This window comes from Salmo trutta, chromosome 23, assembly GCF_901001165.1.
Source record: "Salmo trutta chromosome 23, fSalTru1.1, whole genome shotgun sequence".
Classification (NCBI taxonomy): Eukaryota; Metazoa; Chordata; class Actinopteri; order Salmoniformes; family Salmonidae; genus Salmo; species Salmo trutta.
In genome coordinates this window covers 44214519-44236377 of record NC_042979.1, presented here as the reverse complement: position 1 = coordinate 44236377, position 21859 = coordinate 44214519, and the positions used below count along the sequence as shown (strand labels likewise).

The following is a 21859-nucleotide window of genomic DNA, read 5'->3' as shown; positions in this document are numbered from 1 at the left end:
GAAGGTGGTTTAGGAGCATGGTTACCAGGGGAACATGGGTTGGAAGGTGGTTTAGGAGCATGGTTACCAGGGGACAGGGGTTGGAAGGTGGCTTAGGAGCATGGTTACCGGAGGAAAGGGGTTGGAAGGTGGCTTAGGAGGATGGTTACCAGGGGAACATGGGTTGGAAGGTGGCTTAGGAGCATGGTTACAGGGGAACATGGGTTGGAAGGTGGTTTAGAAGCATGGTTACCAGGGGACAGGGGTTGGAAGGTGGCTTAGGAGCATGGTTACAGGGGGACAGGGGTTGGAAGGTGGCTTAGGAGCATGGTTACAGGGGAACATGGGTTGGAAGGTGGCTTAGGAGCATGGTTACAGGGGGACAGGGGTTGAAAGGTGGTTTAGTAGCATGGTTACAGGGGAACATGGGTTGGAAGGTGGCTTAGGAGCATGGTTACAGGGGGACAGGGGTTGGAAGGTGGCTTAGGAGCATGGTTACCAGGGGACAGGGGTTGGAAGGTGGCTTAGGAGCATGGTTACCAGGGGACAGGGGTTGGAAGGTGGCTTAGGAGGATGGTTACCAGGGGAAAGGGGTTGAAAGGTGGCTTAGGAGCATGGTTACAGGGGAACATGGGTTGGAAGGTGGTTTAGGAGCATGGTTACAGGGGGACAAGGGTCATTTTAAACCAGAGACGTAGTCATTCATTTTAAACCAGGGATGTAGTCCATTTTAAACCAGGGATGTAGTCCTTCATTTTAAACCAGTGATGTAGTCCTTCATTTTAAACCAGTGACGTAGTCCATCATTCTAAACCAGGGACGTAGTCCATCATTTTAAACCAGGGATGTAGTCATTTGGCACAACAAAGAAGAACAGGCCCTGAAACCAATGAGAGGGGACGTTCATTCTCCCCTGCCTGAAATGGGAGGTCTGAAGAGGAAACACTATCCAATAGAAACCTTTGTTTTCTGTTGCAAAACATGACCCAGGTGTTTCCATTTCTGTATATCATAAGATTGATGAAAATGTATAGACTGGGTAAATTTCCCGTGAAAATAAAAGGACATACTCCATATCAGTGTCTACACACAGTCAAAACCGCCCGATTTCTTCCATATGTCCCAGGCATAGTTCAGGTATGAGGGAAAGGCGGTCATATCTGCACGCGTGTACACATGGTGGAATAACTCATAGAATATATCTGAGGGATATAAGACTTTAAAAAGACATCTGGTTCAGATATGAACTCAGAATGATTGAAATGCCTATCCTGTACTTGACGGGCCTTTGTCTGTTTCACCCATGTAAAGAAAGAAAGAAACAGACACTGCTATTGTCCTGAGAAAAAAACTTCACTTGACTTCATCTATCGACTTTTATAACTTTTAAAAGAAAAAATTAAAAAACTCCAGTCAGTATACCAACCACGCATTTCATATATAATATACTAGAGAATGAATGAATAAGTACTGACATTTAACATACAAGACGGGGGAAATAATAACCAAGGGTCAATTCAATCAGATCAGCTTTAGCAGACATCCTCATAGCGATTGTTGTTGTGGGCGGAGTCGGAGGTGGAACTGCGTTAGACCTGTAAAATTCACAAGCGGCTCCTGGGATTATACCTAAAGTTGCATTAAGAGAAATCCCACCTTGTTTACAAGTTTGAACACTGGAATGTGACAAGAAATCTACAACCTCAATTAGGCGGATAGAAATCCTCATTATTTGGTTTTAATAATTTTTCAATTTGAGAGTCATTATTTCTATATAGCCTACACTTTCTCGTTCTGAACTTCTAACGAGAGGGAAACGGGTGTGGCTTCTGACAATGAACACAAGAGCAGCTGCTCATCTCCAACGCAGTTCCACCTCCGTCACTCCGCCAAAACATCAGCTATGCGGGTGTTGGCGATTGCCGGTTAATTCTTGATCTGATTGAATCTAGGCCTAAGCCTAACTAAACAAGCCTAAAATGACACTGTATTATTAACCTTAACGTTCATCTGATGATGCATTACAAAAATGCCTCTTCGTATTAGCTGTGTTTCAGTAACATGGAGTTGGTTAAAACATCTTGACATACTGTGGCCACTCCCCTCTCCCATTTCTCCTACTGCTCTGGCTACTCTGGCTACTCTGGTTGCTCTGGTTGCTCTGGTTGCTCTGGCTACAATGGCTACTCTGGCTACTCTGGCTACTCTGGCTGCTCTGGTTTCTCTGGCTACTCTGGCCACTCTGGCCACTCTGGCTACTCTGGCCACTCTGGCTACTCTGGCTACTATGGTTTCTCTGGCTACTATGGTTGCTCTGGCTACTATGGTTTCTCTGGCTGCTCTGGTTTCTCTGGCTACTATGGCTACTCTGGCTACTCTGGCTGCTCTGGTTGCTCTGGTTGCTCTGGCTACAATGGCTGCTCTGGTTTCTCTGGCTGCTCTGGTTTCTCTGGCTACTCTGGCTACTCTGGCCACTCTGGCCACTCTGGCTACTCTGGCTACTATGGTTTCTCTGGCTACTATGGTTGCTCTGGCTACTATGGTTTCTCTGGCTGCTCTGGTTTCTCTGGCTACTCTGGCTACTCTGGCTACTCTGGCCACTCTGGCCACTCTGGCCACTCTGGCTACTCTGGCTACTCTGGCTACTATGGTTGCTCTGGCTACTATGGTTTCTCTGGCTACTATGGTTTCTCTGGCTACTATGGTTTCTCTGGCTACTCTGGCTACTCCGGCTGCCCCGGTTGCTCTGGCTGGTCTGGCTACTCTGGCTGCTATGGTTTCTCTGGCTACTCTGGCCACTCTGGCTACTATGGCTACTATGGCTACTATGGCTACTCTGGCTACTCTGGTCACTCTGGCCACTCTGGCCACTATGGCCACTATGGCCACTATGGCCACTATGGCTACTATGGCTACTCTGGCTACTCTGGCTACTCTGGCTACTCTGGCCACTATGGCCACTATGGCTACTATGGCTACTATGGTTGCTCTGGCTACTCTGGCTACTCTGGCTACTCTGGTTGCTCTGGCTACTCTGGCTACTATGGTTTCTCTGGCTACTCCGGCTGCTCCGGTTGCTCTGGCTGGTCTGGCTACTCTGGCTGCTATGGTTTCTCTGGCTACTCTGGCCACTCTGGCTACTATGGCTACTATGGCTACTCTGGCTACTCTGGTCACTATGGCCACTATGGCCACTATGGCCACTATGGCTACTATGGTTGCTCTGGCTACTATGGCTACTATGGCTACTATGGCTACTATGGCTACTATGGTTGCTCTGGCTACTCTGGCTACTCTGGCTACTCTGGTTGCTCTGGTTGCTCTGGTTGCTCTGGCTACTATGGCTACTATGGCTGCTATGGTTTCTCTGGCTACTCTGGCTACTCTGGCTACTCTGGTTGCTCTGGCTACTCTGGCTACTCTGGTTGCTCTGGCTACTATGGTTTCTCTGGCTACTCTGGCTACTCCGGTTTCTTTGGCTACTATGGTTTCTCTGGCTACTATGGCTTTTCTGGCTACTCTGGCTTGCCAGGCATTTCTGCTTTCCTCCAACCTCCCATTCCCCCTTGTATGTTTTTCCTACCAGGTGTCCACTTAAAATGGAAGTTCTGCTCTCTCTTTCTCTCACCATTTCTCTTTCTTGTTCTCTCTCTTTCTCTCTCTCTTTTTCTTTCAAAGGCTTTTTTGGCATGATATTCACATGGATATTGCCAAAGCAGAAATACATAACATCAACAACAACAATGAAAATAGTCATCACTTCTCTTATTCTCTCTCTCTCTCTCTCTCTCTCTCTCTCTCTCTCTCTCTCTCTCTCTCTCTCTCTCTCTCTCTCTCTCTCTCTCTCTCAAGCATTTCACTACACTCGCATTAACATCTGCTAACCATGTGTATGTGGCCAATAACATTTGATTTGATTTGATTTACCTTCGCACGTCTCAGAGTCCGGCCTGAAGAGGTAGCCCTTGGGGCAGGTGCAGCTGTAGCTGCCTGGAATGTTCCGACACAGTCCGTTGTCGCAGAGGAGCCGGTTCACCATGCACTCGTCAATGTCTGGAAGACAACAGGCAAACAGAGAGGACGCCTCACAGTCAACTCAGGACCATCTGTCCATTGGTCAGTGTCTATGAGACCATTGGTCAGTGTCTATGAGCCCATTGGTCAGTGTCTATGAGGCCATTGGTCAGTGTCTGAGACCATTGGTCAGTGTCTATGAGACCATTGGTCAGTGTCTATGAGACCATTGGTCAGTGTCTATAAGCCCATTGGTCAGTGTCTATGAGCCCATTGGTCAGTGTCTATGAGACCATTGGTCAGTGTCTGAGACCATTGGTCAGTGTCTATGAGACCATTGGTCAGTGTCTGAGACCATTGGTCAGTGTCTATGAGACCATTGGTCAGTGTCTGAGACCATTGGTCAGTGTCTATGAGGCCATTGGTCAGTGTCTGAGACCATTGGTCAGTGTCTATGAGCCCATTGGTCAGTGTCTATGAGCCCATTGGTCAGTGTCTATGAGGCCATTGGTCAGTGTCTATGAGACCATTGGTCAGTGTCTATGAGCCCATTGGTCAGTGTCTATGAGACCATTGGTCAGTGTCTATGAGACCATTGGTCAGTGTCTATGAGCCCATTGGTCAGTGTCTATAAGCCCATTGGTCAGTGTCTATGAGACCATTGGTCAGTGTCTGAGACCATTGGTCAGTGTCTATGAGACCATTGGTCAGTGTCTATGAGGCCATTGGTCAGTGTCTGAGACCATTGGTCAGTGTCTATGAGACCATTGGTCAGTGTCTATGAGACCATTGGTCAGTGTCTATGAGCCCATTGGTCAGCGTCTATGAGACCATTGGTCAGTGTCTATGAGACCATTGGTCAGTGTCTATGAGCCCATTGGTCAGTGTCTATGAGCCTATTGGTCAGTGTCTATGAGGCCATTGGTCAGTGTCTGAGACCATTGGTCAGTGTCTATGAGCCCATTGGTCAGTGTCTATGAGACCATTGGTCAGTGTCTGAGACCATTGGTCAGTGTCTGAGACCATTGGTCAGTGTCTATGAGACCATTGGTCAGTGTCTATGAGACCATTGGTCAGTGACTGAGACCATTGGTCAGTGTCTATGAGGCCATTGGTCAGTATCTATGAGACCATTGGTCAGTGTCTATGAGCCCATTGGTCAGTGACTGAGACCATTGGTCAGTGTCTATGAGACCATTGGTCAGTGTTTATGAGAACATTGGTCAGTGTCTATGAGACCATTTGTCAGTGTCTAGGAAACAAATGGAAACATTTTGTGTATTTGTCAATTTCTTGAGCAAAAACATTTGTGCTGAATGTGTGTGACATGCATTTATCAGTGTTTGAAACTGACATAGAGCAGACTGCTTAATGGGAGGATTGACCCATTACACCCACCTTGAAAATCGATAATCATAACAATTTCCCTTAATGATTCAAACCGTCATTTCATTGCGTGGTAGAAAAAGGCCAAGAAAAATAGACTGATACGTTAGTGGTTAGAGCATTTGGCCAGTCACGAAATGTTGCTGGATCGAATCCCCGAGCTGACAAGGTAAAAATCTGTCCTTTTGCCCCTGAACAAGGCAGTTAACCTGTTCCCCGGGCGCCGAAGACGTGGATGTCGATTAAAGCAGCCCCCGCGCACCTCTCTGATTCAATGTTCCAACATCTAGTGGAAAGCCTTCCCAGAAGACTGGAGCAGCAAAGGTGGGACCAACTACATATTAACGCCCGTGATTTTGGAATGAGATGCTCGACGGGCAGGTGTCCACATACTTTTGGCAATGTAGTGTACTTTTTAAGTGTTAGAATTAGTGTGAACCTGACACCTCTTCATTTAAAAAAATAAAATTCACTATAAAAGAGCTACTGTGTGTCCAGGCTTTTGTTCCAGCCCTACTCTTCTTATAAACCTGATTCCACTAATTATGTCCCAGACTGAAGATGATCATGTCTTTCTCTGGTCTGGAATAAAAGCCTACACACCCAATACTTTCCAGGACTTGAAAATCCTACTCTAGAGACTACGGCCATGACTGACAGTCCACCATCCTCAACTCAATATACAAACTCTAAACGACAACCGTAGACACCAATATTTCCTCTGGTGTCAGGTCGTGAAGATAACCCGATTGAATTTGTTCCCCTTCGGTAATGTAGTCTTCACCAGCCCCTATTTGGCTGTACATTTTCCGTTCCCAAAGGGCCCTTTGACTGCCAGGGGTCCCAGTCAACCCCAGAGTCAGACAGAAAGGGAAGTTGAAGAGCTTATAAAGCTGACTATAATTGCCCTTTGGAAATAATATCCTGTCGAACTCTTTCACCATGCCTATGGAGGGAGGAACAAAGGGGTTACCGGCTACCGAGCTGAAACGACCATCAGGAATCACAGGGGCCCGCGTTCCAAATGGAACCCTATTCCTTATATAGTAGTGCACTACTTTTGACCAGGGCCCAGGAATAGAGTGCCATTTGGGACGCACACGCCCAGGGAAACGCTCCCAGAATTGATACGTCTCCATTAGGAGTTTTGACAAAAATGGTGGTGATATGTCATTTTCTCTTTGCGGCCAAGAGGAGATGGAATATATACTGTATAATGATTAGGTGGAACCTGCGATTCAACGTCTTACCTTGCCAAATGAAAGGTAAAATGGTTATGTCGAATACTGGTATGTATATTGCAGTCTTTCTATCAGGCAAGTTTCTATCAGGCACTTTTTCAGTGCTGTTAAAATTACAATGTGAATAAGTCCCCTATTTGAAATAAAGCCACTTTCAAATCACACTTGCTACCTACAGTGCATGATTATTTTTGCTTCCATTGGGAGAATTTCATTTTAAGAACTTGTGTGCTTTCAAGGGCAATTTTAGAAAACCAAATTGCTTACGTTTGTGTATTTCTTTTAGTGTACTCCGTTTGGAAGGCTCACAACTCCAGAGTTTACAGTGGCTGTGAGTTTGCAGTGGCTGTGAGTTTGCAGTGGCTGTGAGTTTGCAATGACTGAGTTAACAGTGACTGAGTTTACAGTGACTGAGATTACAGTGACTGAGATTACAGTGGCTGTGAGTTTGCAGTGGCTGTGAGTTTGCAATGACTGAGTTAACAGTGACTAAGTTTACAGTGGCTGAGTTTATAGTGGCTGTGAGTTTACAGTGGCTGTGAGTTTGCAGTGGCTGTGAGTTTGCAGTGGCTGTGAGTTTGCAGTGGCTGTGAGTTTGCAGTGGCTGTGAGTTTGCAGTGACTGAGTTTACAGTGACTGAGTTTACAGTGGCTGAGTTTACAGTGGCTGAGTTTACAGTGGCTGTGAGTTTACAGTGACTGAATTTACAGTGACTGAGTTTACAGTGGCTGAGTTTACAGTGGCTGTGAGTTTACAGTGGCTGTGTTTACAGTGCCTGAGTTTACAGTGGCTGTGAGTTTGCAGTGGCTGTGAGTTTGCAGTGGCTGTGAGTTTGCAGTGGCTGAGTTTGCAGTGGCTGTGAGTTTGCAGTGGCTGTGAGTTTGCAGTGGCTGTGAGTTTACAGTGGCTGTGAGTTTACAGTGGCTGTGAGTTTACAGTGGCTGTGAGTTTGCAGTGGCTGTGAGTTTGCAGTGACTGAGTTTACAATGACTGAGTTTACAGTGGCTGAGTTTACAGTGGCTGAGTTTACAGTGGCTGTGAGTTTACAGTGACTGAATTTACAGTGGCTGTGAGTTTACAGTGGCTGAGTTTACAGTGACTGAGTTTACAGTGACTGTGAGTTTACAGTGGCTGAGTTTATAGTGGCTGTGAGTTTACAGTGGCTGTGAGTTTACAGTGGCTGAGTTTACAGTGACTGAGTTTACAGTGACTGAGTTTACAGTGGCTGAGTTTACAGTGGCTGAGTTTACAGTGGCTGTGAGTTTACAGTGACTGAATTTACAGTGACTGAGTTTACAGTGGCTGAGTTTACAGTGGCTGTGAGTTTACAGTGGCTGTGAGTTTACAGTGGCTGAGTTTACCGTGGCTGTGAGTTTGCAGTAGATGTGAGTTTGCAGTGGCTGTGAGTTTGCAGTGGCTGTGAGTTTACAGTGGCTGAGTTTATAGTGGCTGTGAGTTTACAGTGGCTGTGAGTTTACAGTGGCTGAGTTTACAGTGACTGAGTTTACAGTGACTGAGTTTACAGTGGCTGAGTTTACAGTGGCTGTGAGTTTACAGTGACTGAGTTTACAGTGGCTGAGTTTACAGTGGCTGTGAGTTTACAGTGGCTGTGAGTTTACAGTGGCTGTGAGTTTACAGTGGCTGTGAGTTTACAGTGGCTGAGTTTACAGTGGCTGTGAGTTTGCAGTGGCTGTGAGTTTGCAGTGGCCGAGTTTACAGTGGCTGTGAGTTTGCAGTGGCTGTGAGTTTGCAGTGGCTGTGAGTTTGCAGTGGCTGTGAGTTTGCAGTGGCTGTGAGTTTACAGTGGCTGTGAGTTTACAGTGGCTGTGAGTTTGCAGTGGCTGTGAGTTTGCAGTGACTGAGTTTACAATGACTGAGTTTACAGTGGCTGAGTTTACAGTGGCTGTGAGTTTACAGTGACTGAATTTACAGTGGCTGTGAGTTTACAGTGGCTGAGTTTACAGTGGCTGTGAGTTTGCAGTGGCTGTGAGTTTGCAGTGGCTGTGAGTTTGCAGTGGTTGTGAGTTTACAGTGGCTGTGAGTTTACAGTGGCTGTGAGTTTGCAGTGGCTGTGAGTTTGCAGTGACTGAGTTTACAATGACTGAGTTTACAGTGGCTGAGTTTACAGTGGCTGTGAGTTTACAGTGACTGAATTTACAGTGGCTGTGAGTTTACAGTGGCTGAGTTTACAGTGGCTGAGTTTACAGTGGCTGAGTTTATAGTGGCTGTGAGTTTACAGTGGCTGAAAAGCCCGTTCCAAAACCCAAATCTGGTCCTTTCTGCCTTCTTCCCTCTCTCCTTCCCTCCTTCCCTGTCTCCCTACCTCCGTCCATTGGTCTACAGGTCTTTTGGCAGTGTTCTCTCTTTATGTCTGTCTTTCCCTGGCAGCTACACACCATGATGTCATTTCAATAGAGAAAGGCGATTTGTCTCAGAGGTGAAATGTAGCGCAACTGAATTGGGGGAACGAACAGAGGATATTCTGTACGATTAATAGTGGGGATTCTGGTTCCACCATGTTAAGTGTGAGTCCCAAATAGCACCCTATTTCCTATGGGCCCTGGTCAAAAGTAGTGCACTGTGAAGGGAATAGGGAGCCACTTAGGAAGCAGACTAAGTCGGTCTATAATTAACTCTATGTTTTGACTATAGTAGTATAGACAGTAGTCAAAGGGAAACAGAGATCACATTTTCCTTGGCGGCGGGGGAGTTGTAGCACCTGTGTTTCTATCATTACTGCTAGGAAAACGAGAGGGGAATCAAATGTGGTTTTGTGTGTTTCTCTATGCTTCATTTGAATCCTTGGCGTACAATCAAGTTACATCAGCGTAGGACATGAGAATAAGTCTGTTTGAATGGGCTACTATTACTGTTAGTGGTGAGTGTGGTAACTAGGAAGACTAGCAAGTTATAGCGCTCCAACCACCAAAAGGCAATGTGAGAACTTTGCATGTATTGTCAGAATGTTAACAATAGTCAAGCATCCAAAAGGAACAGTAAAGGTAATAGTGTACTGTTCTGACTACTCACTTTGTGTTGGGTAACACTTCCTATGAATACCCTCTTCACAAGTCATTAAAGCACTCTGTATTTTGTGCAATCATGTGACATAGCAAGATTTTATTCTGTATTTTAAGCATTATCCAGAAATTAGCAATTGTCTAAGGATGGTGCTGGTGCTACCATAAAAAGAGGGGACAGTTCGCTGAAAAAGCTTTAAATAAAAAGGTTAAAATCCTGGTCATGTGACATGATTAACAAAACACAGGGCCCTGCTACGCATAATGCATTTTATAATGCATGACATGGGTGCTAATAGCTGCCCATAACGTTAGGCAAACAATAGTTAAATGGGGCTGCCTACTCTGAAATGGGTGGTTTGGTTGGTGAAACAAATCTCTAGACAGGCTCCCTGGTTAGCTCTCCTCCTCTTCCTCATCACAAATCTCTAGACAGGCTCCCAGGTTAGCTCTCCTCCTCTTCCTCATCACAAATCTCTAGACAGGCTCCCAGGTTAGCTCTCCTCCTCTTCCTCATCACACATCTCTAGACAGGCTCCCAGGTTAGCTCTTCTCCTCTTCCTCATCACAAATCTCTAGACAGGCTCCCAGGTTAGCTCTCCTCCTCTTCATCACAAATCTCTAGACAGGCTCCCTGGTTAGTTCTCCTCCTCTTCCTCATCACAAATCTCTAGACAGGCTCCCAGATTAGTTCTCCTCCTCTTCCTCATCACAAATCTCTAGACAGGCTCCCAGGTTAGCTCTCCTCCTCTTCCTCATCACAAATCTCTAGACAGGCTCCCAGGTTAGCTCTTCTCCTCTTCCTCATCACAAATCTCTAGACAGGCTCCCAGGTTAGCTCTCCTCCTCTTCCTCATCACAAATCTCTAGACAGGCTCCCAGGTTAGCTCTCCTCCTCTTCCTCATCACAAATCTCAGTTGTTTGACTCTAACATGAATCTAATATAACCAACAATGCGGTTGTTTGATTTGTTCAACAATCAGCAACTAGACAACAATTCAGGCAATCTCTTTCTCTGAGCAATTGTATTAGTATAACATTTTATAATTGTATTTTTTTTGTTGCATACAATATAGCTCAGTATTTGTATGATTTATTTTATACAATCTTTTTATCAACTGTGCCAATAATTTTGGACCTGCTTGTATATCTCAGGAGAGACACCTTTCCCAGAGTTTACTGTTGTGTTGATGTTGGATGGTTGGTGTCTATGACTCCACCATCAAACAGTTAGTCCACCAAGGATATAATGCCCCATATAAAACAGAGGTCTAGCGAAGCTCAGGACAAAGTGTTTGAAGCCATTTTTCCTCAGATCATCTGAACTGAGGCAGTTGCTTTCATTCCACGGGAGATGTACACGCTCAGCAGAGAATGACTGGGTTTCAGATGGACAACGGGAAACCCACCATGATCATGACTTCAGAACGCTTTCAATGGAATGTTTACACAACATGACTGACGTGACTATTTAGCTGGAAACCAACTGTCAGTCACCATATGACGATGAATATCTTATGGATGGATGGAATGGATTGTAATAGAATGGGTATTGCAAGCCATTTTACTTTACCATTTACATACAAAGACTGAGGATGTACCTGGAGAGAGAGGGGAACTATGTGTTGCCTAAGTGCCTCCCAGACTCAGGAGAATAAAAGCAGTTTATAGAGGGGCCCAGGTGAACTACCACATTAGTCTGACTCTGCTGAGAGATGGACAGCCAGTGGCAGAACAGGAAGTGACAGGGGGGTGGGGGGGGGGACGTAACCTACCAACTGAGAGAGAGACACCACTATACCTCCACTGCCTCTCAGCCTTAGCCTGGACAACAAGCTGGATGTCAGTTGGGTAACGCATAGACACAGGCCTAGTTGGCCGGTGTGCTCTTCTGACTATGGAGGCCATTTTTTAATACTGAATTATGGGTAATCATACTGGCATAAACAAGATGTCATGACCAGTGATGTAGTGGAGGGTAAATACAGTGTTTTTTTATTTAATTGAAAGTATATTGAACATTAGTTTGCTCACCGTGAACGTTTAGCAATTTGTTGTTATCACTACATCACATTTCGTGTCACTGAAGGTCAAGTTACAAGAAAGATAGTGTCATTTCGCAGTGTCAGAAACAGCCTTTCTCCACTCACCCACACAGTTCTTGCCCGTGTTGTCAGACTCGTAGCCAGTGTTACAGAAGCAGCGGAAACCGCCTCTTAGGTTCTCACACACTCCATTGGGACAGATCTCTGGGTTCAGTGCACACTCATTGATGTCTGGCCAAGGGAGAGACAGAGGGACACAATAGAGAGGGGTCATTTTAATGTCACACAATACACTGATGAAAACCCCAAACGTTTCGTAGTATGTGTAGGGCACATTACCTGTTCCATCCACAGAAAAGCCTATTCCACTTCCACACAGAGCCTGGAACTCAGCTGCAAGACCAAACAGAAGTGGTGGTTAAAGTTCTAGAGACTGAGATGAAGGGTTGGGGTTACTGCTTTAAATACAGGAATAAATAAAAAGTCATGAGACTACAGTAAAGTGTTACCTAAAACAACGCACTGTTGCAACCCAATGACTATGGTTGCAACAAACAACCTCAATAAGCATCCATGTGTGTGAGAATGCAACATTTTGTACATACTGTATGTAACGTGAGCTATATTTGATGTTGGAAGCACGGTGTAACGGATGCACAACAATAATATATCACCCACACGGCATTGGTCCTCTCAAAGTCACTCTATAAGCCAATTGGTCCTCTCAAAGTCACTCTATAAGCCAATTGGTCCTCTCAAAGTCACTCTATTAGCCAATTGGTCCTCTCAAAGTCACTCTATTAGCCAATTGGTCCTCTCAAAGTCACTCTATTAGCCAATTGGTCCTCTCAAAGTCACTCTTAGCTGCATTGGTCCTCTCAAAGTCACTCTATTAGCCAATTGGTCCTCTCAAAGTCACTCTTAGCTGCATTGGTCCTCTCAAAGTCACTCTATAAGCCAATTGGTCCTCTCAAAGTCACTATAAGCCAATTGGTCCTCTCAAAGTCACTCTATTAGCCAATTGGTCCTCTCAAAGTCACTCTATTAGCCAATTGGTCCTCTCAAAGTCACTCTATTAGCCAATTGGTCCTCTCAAAGTCACTCTTAGCTGCATTGGTCCTCTCAAAGTCACTCTATTAGCCAATTGGTCCTCTCAAAGTCACTCTATTAGCCAATTGGTCCTCTCAAAGTCACACTATTAGCCAATTGGTCCTCTCAAAGTCACTCTATTAGCTGCATTGGTCCTCTCAAAGTCACTCTATTAGCTGCATTGGTCCTCTCAAAGTCACTCTATTAGCCAATTGGTCCTCTCAAAGTCACTCTATTAGCCAATTGGTCCTCCCAAAGTCACTCTATTAGCCAATTGGTCCTCTCAAAGTCACTCTATTAGCCAATTGGTCCTCTCAAAGTCACCCTATTAGCTGCATTGGTCCTCTCAAAGTCACCCTATTAGCTGCATTGGTCCTCTCAAAGTCACTCTATTAGCTGCATTGGTCCTCTCAAAGTCACTCTATTAGCCAATTGGTCCTCTCAAAGTCACTCTATTAGCTGCATTGGTCCTCTCAAAGTCACTCTATTAGCTGCATTGGTCCTCTCAAAGTCACCCTATTAGCTGCATTGGTCCACTCAAAGTCACTCTATTAGCCAATTGGTCCTCTCAAAGTCACTCTATTAGCCAATTGTTCACTCCATTGTCTACAAGTGAGTCAGTTGGTCTACAAACAGCATCTCAAGACGTTCAGATAAAACAACGGTTTGAAGGATTCCTAGTCTTGATTGATATTCTCACAGTTTGGACGTGCGTCATCGTGTGTATTGTACCTGAGTTCTTGGCTGGGCAAGACACACAGGGCTCTCCGAAGCCGTAGTCGGTGTTGGCACAGCAGCACTCTGACTTAGTGACGGCTCCCTGGAAGGGACGCACGCACACACCCTTCTTTATGGCGCCGTAGCAGGTGCTGCGCATGTGTGTGTCTGAAGGAAGAAAACACAGAGACACTGTATGTGGCAACGAATTAACACAACGGTGCTTTACAGTGAAAACATTGGCGGTGATTGCTGAGGATTTCCGCTTTCCAACATTTTGTCTTTTTTGCTCAAAGCCCATGAGAAGGAATATAGAAACTTAGCTATTTGTCAGTTCTCTCTCTCTCTCTCTCTCTCTCTCTCTCTCTCTCCCTCCCTCTCTCTCCCTCCCTCTCTCTCCCTCTCTCTCCCTCTCTCTCTCCCTCTCTCTCCCTCTCTCTCCCTCCCTCTCCCTCCCTCTCTCTCCCTCTCTCTCTCCCTCCCTCCCTCCCTCCCTCCCTCCCTCCCTCCCTCCCTCCCTCCCTCCCTCCCTCCCTCCCTCTCTCTCCCTCCCTCTCTCTCTCCCTCCCTCCCTCCCTCCCTCCCTGAAGAGTGAGGCGTTATCGATGTCCTGAAATAAGCCTCAGTTGACAGATAATGCGGCTAGTTGTGAATTTCCACAGTTTTCTGACTCCCGGTGAGCCGTAAGGTCTGAGTCCCAGATGGCACCCTATTCCCTATATAGTGCACTGCTTTTGACCAGAGCCCTATGAGCTCTGGTCAAAACTAGTGCCCTATGCAGAGAATAGGGACCCATCTGGGACGCAGACAAGGTCTGCAGTAGAGGCGAGATCTGCCAATAAGCTAAATAAGAGCCCATGACTCTCGTTTCAGTCCAAATATGAAACAGCTTGTGGACATCACAGACAGTCTCTCTCTGAAGTGGAAGCCCATTTGTGTGTGTGTGTGTGTGTGTGTGTGTGCATTAGCAAGCGTGAATGTGTGTGTGTGGGCATGTGTACATGTGTGTGTGTGTGGGCATGTGTACATGTGTGTGGGCATGTGTACATGTGTGTGTGTGTGTGTGTGGGCATGTGTACGTGTGTGTGTGTGGGTATGTGTACGTGTGTGTGTGTGTGTGTGGGCATGTGTACATGTATGTGTGTGTGGACATGTGTACATGCGCCCACACGTGTGTATCAGAACATTTGTGTTTGTGATCACCCACTACTCCTTACCTACACAGAAGCGTCCATCCGCCCCCACAGCCAGTCCTGCCAGACACTCACACTTGAAGGAGCCCTCAGTGTTGACACAGCGGCCGTTCATACACATGCCTGGAGTCTGACACTCATCAATATCTACCAGAAAGAGAGTCAGAGACGGAGAGAGTGAGAGTACGAGAGAGATGGAGAGAGAGAGGGAAGGAGAGAGTTGAAGAGTATATAGGGAAATGAACAAAGAGAAATGAAGAGAGAGGGAAGGAGAAAGACAGGGAGAAACAGACCCAAAGAGAGAAGTTATGTGGTTAACAAACAAAACAAAACACACATTATAACTAGGCCTCTGGGGAGAGGTAGGTTCAATCTCTTGGTCTACATCCCAAATGGTACCCCATTCTTCTATACAGTGCACTACTTTTGACCAGAGCCCTATAGGGTAGCATTTGGAATGCACACTTTGTCTGTTCCTGATCCAGACTCATGGCTAGCAGCTGGTGCTGTAGCATCTCAGTTGGAATTCCAAATGGAACACAGATGATGTTCTGGAATCTATTGGCATAGCTATAAAATATGAGCCAACCTGGACCTGCCATATATTCAATGTCTGCCTAAGTGATCTCTCTACCTGTGCAGTAGCGCCCACTGGAAGCCAGGGTGAAGCCGGGTTTGCACAGGCACTTGAAGCTACCGTCCTCGTTGATACACATGCCGTTCAGACACATGTTGGTGCCGGCGCACTCGTCATGGTCTGTGGAGGGCAAAAGGTTAAAGGTCAGGGGAGAATCTATCATGCTGTTGTTAAAGCCAAACTCACCACGCCCAGACCCGTTGGTTGCCAAGCAGAGGGTCTTGGAATGTGACCCCATGGGGAAAGGCGTGTAGCATGTAGAATGTGATTGATGTGGTGTGTGCATTGAATGGCGTAAAAACAAGAGCAACGTTGTTGTCGACATCGATGGACAGCCATGAGCAAACTAGTAGGTTGTGGTTGGGAGAGAAACACAGAAACTGTATTAATAGGTATTTACGTTCATAATAGTATAGAATTAGTGGCTTGTCTTCAAAAAGTTAATTCATGAGACTATGGGTTTGACTAGGTTTGAATACTTACAGTACATAAAAAAGTGTTAAATCAAATCTAGGGAACAATTAGCTACAATCTCATGAACATTGCAGTACTGATTTACATGAATGATTAAGGTAACTGATACTATATTAAAATACTTAATCTGGGTTTGATTGATGTTGACTGGCGCAATGGAACCAATAGAGCAGTAACAAAAGTGTAAACCCCGCCCAATCTGGCACTCCAAACAGGCTAAAGCAAACGCAAGAAGCATTTGAAAGATCTTACCGACACAGTTCCTGCCGTCTGGGGTTAGCTGGAAGCCTGCGTTACAGATGCACTGGAAGCTTCCATCCATGTTGAGACAGCGGCCGTTCTTACACAGAACCCCGTTGTGCAGGCACTCGTCAATGTCTGGTGAGGAAAGTGGTGTTGTATATGTGACTTGCTACCACTACCCCAGAATGCTGCAACAAATCCAATATAACACCATTACAACAGCATACTACCCCTGCTCCTACCAATACACTGCAATGCTGCACCAAATCCAATATAACACCATTACAACAGCATACTACCCCTGCTCCTACCAATACACTGCAATGCTGCACCAAATCCAATATAACACCATTACAACAGCATACTACCCCTGCTCCTACCAATACACTGCAATGCTGCACCAAATCCAATATAACACCATTGGTATACTAACCCTGCCCCTAGACAGTTCCCCCTGGCCCTAGACAGTTCCCTCTGGCCCTAGACAGTTCCCCCTGACCTAGACAGTTCCCTCTGGCCCTAGACAGTTCCCTCTGGCCCTAGACAGTTCCCTCTGGCCCTAGACAGTTCCCCCTGACCTAGACAGTTCCCTCTGGCCCTAGACAGTTCCCTCTGGCCCTAGACAGTTCCCCCTGGCCCTAGACAGTTCCCTCTGGCCCCTAGACAGTTCCCTCTGGCCCCTAGACAGTTCCCCCTGGCCCTAGACAGTTCCCCCTGGCCCTAGACAGTTCCCCCTGGCCCTAGACAGTTCCCTCTGGCCCCTAGACAGTTCCCTCTGGCCCTAGACAGTTCCCCCTGGCCCTAGACAGTTCCCCCTGGCCCTAGACAGTTACCCCTGGCCTAGACAGTTCCCTCTGGCCCTAGACAGTTCCCTCTGGCCCTAGTCAGTTCCCTCTGGCCCTAGGCAGTTCCCCCTGGCCCTAGACAGTTCCCCCTGGCTCTAGACAGTTCCCTCTGGCCCTAGACAGTTCACTCTGACCTAGACAGTTCCCTCTGGCCCTAGACAGTTCCCTCTGGCCCTAGGCAGTTCCCTCTGGCCCTAGGCAGTTCCCTCTGGCCCTAGGCAGTTCCCTCTGGCCCTAGGCAGTTCCCTCTGGCCCTAGACAGTTCCCCCTGGCCCCAGACAGTTCCCCCTGGCCCCAGACAGTTCCCCTGGCCCTAGACAGTTCCCCCTGACCCTAGACAGTTCCCCCTGACCCTAGACAGTTCCCCCAGGCCTAGACAGTTCCCTCTGGCCCTAGACAGTTCCCTCTGGCCCTAGACAGTTCCCTCTGGCCCCTAGACAGTTCCCCCTGGCCCTAGACAGTTCCCCCTGGCCCTAGATAGTTCCCCCCGGGCCTAGACAGTTCCCTCTGGCCCTAGACAATTCCCCCAGGCCCTAGACAGTTCCCCCTGGCCCTAGACAGTTCCCCCTGGCCCTAGACAGTTCCCTCTGGCCCTAGACAGTTCCCCCTGGCTCTAGACAGTTCCCTCTGGCCCTAGACAGTTCCCCCGGGCCTAGACAGTTCCCCCGGGCCTAGACAGTTCCCCCGGGCCTAGACAGTTTCCCCGGGCCTAGACAGTTCCCCCTGGCCCCTTGTCCATCTGAAAGCATAGTGTTGGAGTGAGTAACGTTCCACCATAGAAATATAATGACTACAATTACATTGGTATAGTCGTTATATCTCTATGTGTTTCACCTAGCCCGATGTTAAATGATATAGTATATCCATTTACAGTCTGCTTGTATTTGTAACTATCTTTTAAACGTGAAATGACAATTCAGCATTCGGTGGATCAATGTCCTAGTAGTCAGGTAACAATATGAAAGCAAAAGGAAACAGCATATTTAGACTGTGAATAAATCTTTAAGGTCCACTCCACGGTGAAGACAGACTCACAGACACAGGCCTGGCTGGTTAAGGGTTTATGCCACAGACTACGAGACACGTCTATGATGACGGCATTGGTTCAACAGCTTTGAATAGAATATATACAGTACCAGTCAAAAGTTTGGACACACCTACTCATTCAAGGGTTTTTCTTTTTTTTTTTACTATTTTCTACATTGTAGAATAATAGTGAAGATATCAAAACTATGAAATAACACATGGAATCATGTAGTAACCAAAAAAATGAGATTCTTCAAAGTAGCCACCCTTTCTTCTGTATACCAACCCTACCTTGTCACAACACAACTGATTGGCTCAAACTCATTAAGAAGGAAAGAAATCCCACAAATGAACCTTTAACAAGGAACACATGTTAATTGAAATGCATTCCAGGTGACTACCTCATGAAGCTGGTTGAGAGAATGCCAAGAGCGTGCAAAGCTGTCATCAAGGCAAAGGGTGGCTACTTTGAAGAATCTCACTTTTTTGGTTACTACATGATTCCGTGTGTGTTATTTCATAGTTCTGATGTCTTCACTATTATTCTACAATATAGAAAATAGTAAAAAAAAAATAAGAAAAACCCTGGAATGAGTAGGTGTTTCCAAACTTTTGACTGTACTGTATATATACACAGTATGTATGTATAAATAGACTCACCGACGCAAACCTGCTTCCCTGGAATTCTTTGGAACCCTGTGTGGCACTTGCAGTAGAAGGAACCGGCCGTGTTCACACAGTCCCCATTGGGGCACGGGTCGGAGGAACACTCATCTACATCTATTCATTATCAGAAATAGATTTATTACAAATAGATTTATTAGAAATAGAACCTACAATCATCATGAGTTCAGTTTTAGACAAGCTACCCAGGAAATGGTTAAAAGTTAACTCATATAAATATACAGTACCTAACAGCCTCAGAAGCAACGTTCACGAGATTAGTAATTCGCTCATCTTAGATAATATGAATATATTAGCCATTTCTGAGACTTACTTAGACAGCAGCTTTGATGATACAGTAGTAGGAATACAAAGATATAACATCTGTAGAAAAGACAGGAATGTCTACGAGGGAGGTGTTGCTGTATCTATTCAGAGCCATATTCCTGTAAAGCTCAGAGAGGATCACATGACAAATGAAGTAGAAGTGGGGTGGTTGCAGGTTCACCTGCCTCATCTGAAGCCTCTTCTTTTAGGGTGCTGCTGTAGAACACCACATGCTAACAGTCAATATCTGGAGAATATGTGTGTGATGTTAGATAAGGTCTCTGATGCTAACAGTCAGTATCTGGAGAATATGTGTGTGATGTTAGATAAGGTCTCTGATGCTAACAGTCAGTATCTGGAGAATATGTGTGTGATGTTAGATAAGGTCTCTGATGCTAACAGTCAGTATCTGGAGAATATGTGTGTGATGTTAGATAAGGTCTCTGATGCTAACAGTCAGTATCTGGAGAATATGTGTGTGATGTTAGATAAGGTCTCTGATGCTAACAGTCAGTATCTGGAGAATATGTGTGTGATGTTAGATAAGGTCTCTGATGCTAACAGTCAGTATCTGGAGAATATGTGTGTGATGTTAGATAAGGTCTCTGATGCTAACAGTCAGTATCTGGAGAATATGTGTGTGATGTTAGATAAGGTCTCTGATGCTAACAGTCAGTATCTGGAGAATATGTGTGTGATGTTAGATAAGGTCTCTGATGCTAACAGTCAGTATCTGGAGAATATGTGTGTGATGTTAGATAAGGTCTCTGATGCTAACAGAGAAATGTATTTTCTGGGTGACCCGAACATAGCTGTCCTCTCAAGAGGAAGCTTCTTACTGTGACTAATGGCTGTAACACAGGGGTCTCCGACAGGTCAATCGTGAGCTACCAGTACAGTAGCTCGCTGCCCATCTACGAGTAGCTCGTCAAACAATTCTGAAAGTACATGCAATTTTTACGTGTTCAACTGCAAACTTTCATAAAGAAATCTCACAAGTATCAAACACCACATGCTCCCAGCTACTATTGAATCAACATTGACATTATCCCCACTCTTAGTTAGCCACTATATAGCTTAAAAAGACAAAACTAACACACTATCTGCCAATTCATTTCCAGCAATATTGTCTGTCTGTCTGTCTGTCTGTCTGTCTGTCTGTCTGTCTGTCTGTCTGTCTGTCTGTCTGTCTGTCTGTCTGTCTGTTTGGTGCGTGCGTTTGTCTATCACTGTCACGACTTCCGCCGAAGTTGGTGCCTCTCCTTGTTCGGGGGCGGCGTTCGGCGGTCATCGACACCGGCTTCCTAGCTACCACCGATCCACGTTTCTTTTTCCATTTGTTATGTCTTGATTGTTCACACCTGGTTCCCATTTCGTTATGATTATTTTCCCGATTTAAACCCTCTGGTTCTCATTATGTTTTGTGCGTGATTGTTTGCTTGTCATCGTGTTAGTTGTTTTGTGTCAGGATTATTTATCCCTGCGTGGATTTTGACTGATGAGTTTCTTCGAGAGTAATGTACGTTATTTTACTCAGTTCTGTGTCCTGCGCTTGACTCTATCCTCACCTCCACATAACTGACACTGACAATCACTCTGTGTGTAGCCAGTTGATCTGATAACCGTCCTGTGAGTTGACAGAAATACTTTCCCCAAAACATTCTCAATGAAATGTTAACTGCAAAGTAGTCTTACCTGGCAGAAGTATATCATGAGCAAGTATATCATTTGTATCTATTATTTGCAAACATGAAATGAGCAGCAGCAGTACAGAACCTTCGCTACATCAGCACATTAGATGGCACATGCCTCACTTGCTAGATGCCCAATTAAAGGGCCAGATATGCAATTAAAAGAGAATTACATAATTACAATGAATTAATTAAATTAAATTAAAACGTATTAAGAATGAATTAAACAATTGTTAGTTTTCTTCCAGACCTAAAAAAATATATTCAGATGTGATTTAAACATTGACTTGGACTCAGAACATCTAATTTTGTTGTTTCTCTATGAACAATTGTATTTAGTGAGTTTGTCAGATCAGAGGCAGTAGGGATGACCAGCAATGTTCTCTTGATAATTGTGTGAATTAGACAATTTTCCTGTCCTGCTAAGCATTCAAAAAGTAACAAGTACTTTTGTGTGTCAGGGAAAATGTATGGAGTAAAAAATATATAATTTTCTTCAGGAATGTAGTGAAGTAAAAGTATAAAGTTGTCAAAAATATGAATAGTAAAGTACAGATACCCCCAAAAAACGACTTAAGTAGTACCTTTAAGTATTTTTACATCACTGGTAGCTCGCAATATGTTTTTTTCTGCTGTAACATGACCCAGGTTATCACTCAACCAACTAGAGTGTTTACAATAGTGTTGGATCTGTGACATCCATTCACTAACTAGCAAAGGATATGAACAAATATGCACACGTGGTTACATACAGCTCTCGCTTTGATCTCAAAACAAGTGCATCTACTCATAATCGCTCATGCTGTAAACTCAGTCCAGTTCAAAGTGAATGGCACAGATCCATATATGGCAATGGTCTATTTGCATATAGGCCTACTGCGGCTCTGATTGGTTATGCCGCACCGCTCTGTGTAAAGTACGGGCTGAGTCTTGTGTTTCAATGCAATAGAATTACGTGTTCTGCCTACAGCAAAATCTCTTGCATCGTTAGTTTTCATACTCTTGCATAGTTTTGTTTCGGTATGTTGCATTGAAAGTGGCTAATATTGCGTTGATTCGATCACAATTCCCACAGTAAAGGAAAACGTTGATAGTGTTAATAACTAAGGGGGAAAACTCTAGAAAGTGAAGTTAAATGTTATGCTTCTCTGCGCTGCGGATATTTATTCTGTGTGTTAGAGGAGGAGAAGGAAAGGAAAGCCAGAGTACCAAAGGCAGGGCCTAAAGTTATTTATAAGAGATTATACAAAATGTTTCCTCAGGACTCT

At 45.3% G+C, this 21859-nt stretch overlaps 1 protein-coding gene across 1 annotated transcript in view; it reads right to left on the bottom strand.

Moving 5' to 3' along the window:
- fbn2a (fibrillin 2a) overlaps positions 1 to 21859 on the bottom strand; it is a 190817-nt gene that overhangs the window by 98001 nt on the left and 70957 nt on the right. The window contains exons 12-19 of the mRNA XM_029710481.1: positions 18571 to 18690; positions 16049 to 16174; positions 15320 to 15442; positions 14710 to 14832; positions 13508 to 13660; positions 12026 to 12079; positions 11792 to 11917; positions 3907 to 4032 (exon numbers count right to left, since the gene is read on the bottom strand). Of these exons, the coding sequence (XP_029566341.1) occupies positions 3907 to 4032; positions 11792 to 11917; positions 12026 to 12079; positions 13508 to 13660; positions 14710 to 14832; positions 15320 to 15442; positions 16049 to 16174; positions 18571 to 18690 (951 nt within the window). The remainder of the gene's footprint in view (positions 1 to 3906; positions 4033 to 11791; positions 11918 to 12025; positions 12080 to 13507; positions 13661 to 14709; positions 14833 to 15319; positions 15443 to 16048; positions 16175 to 18570; positions 18691 to 21859) is intronic.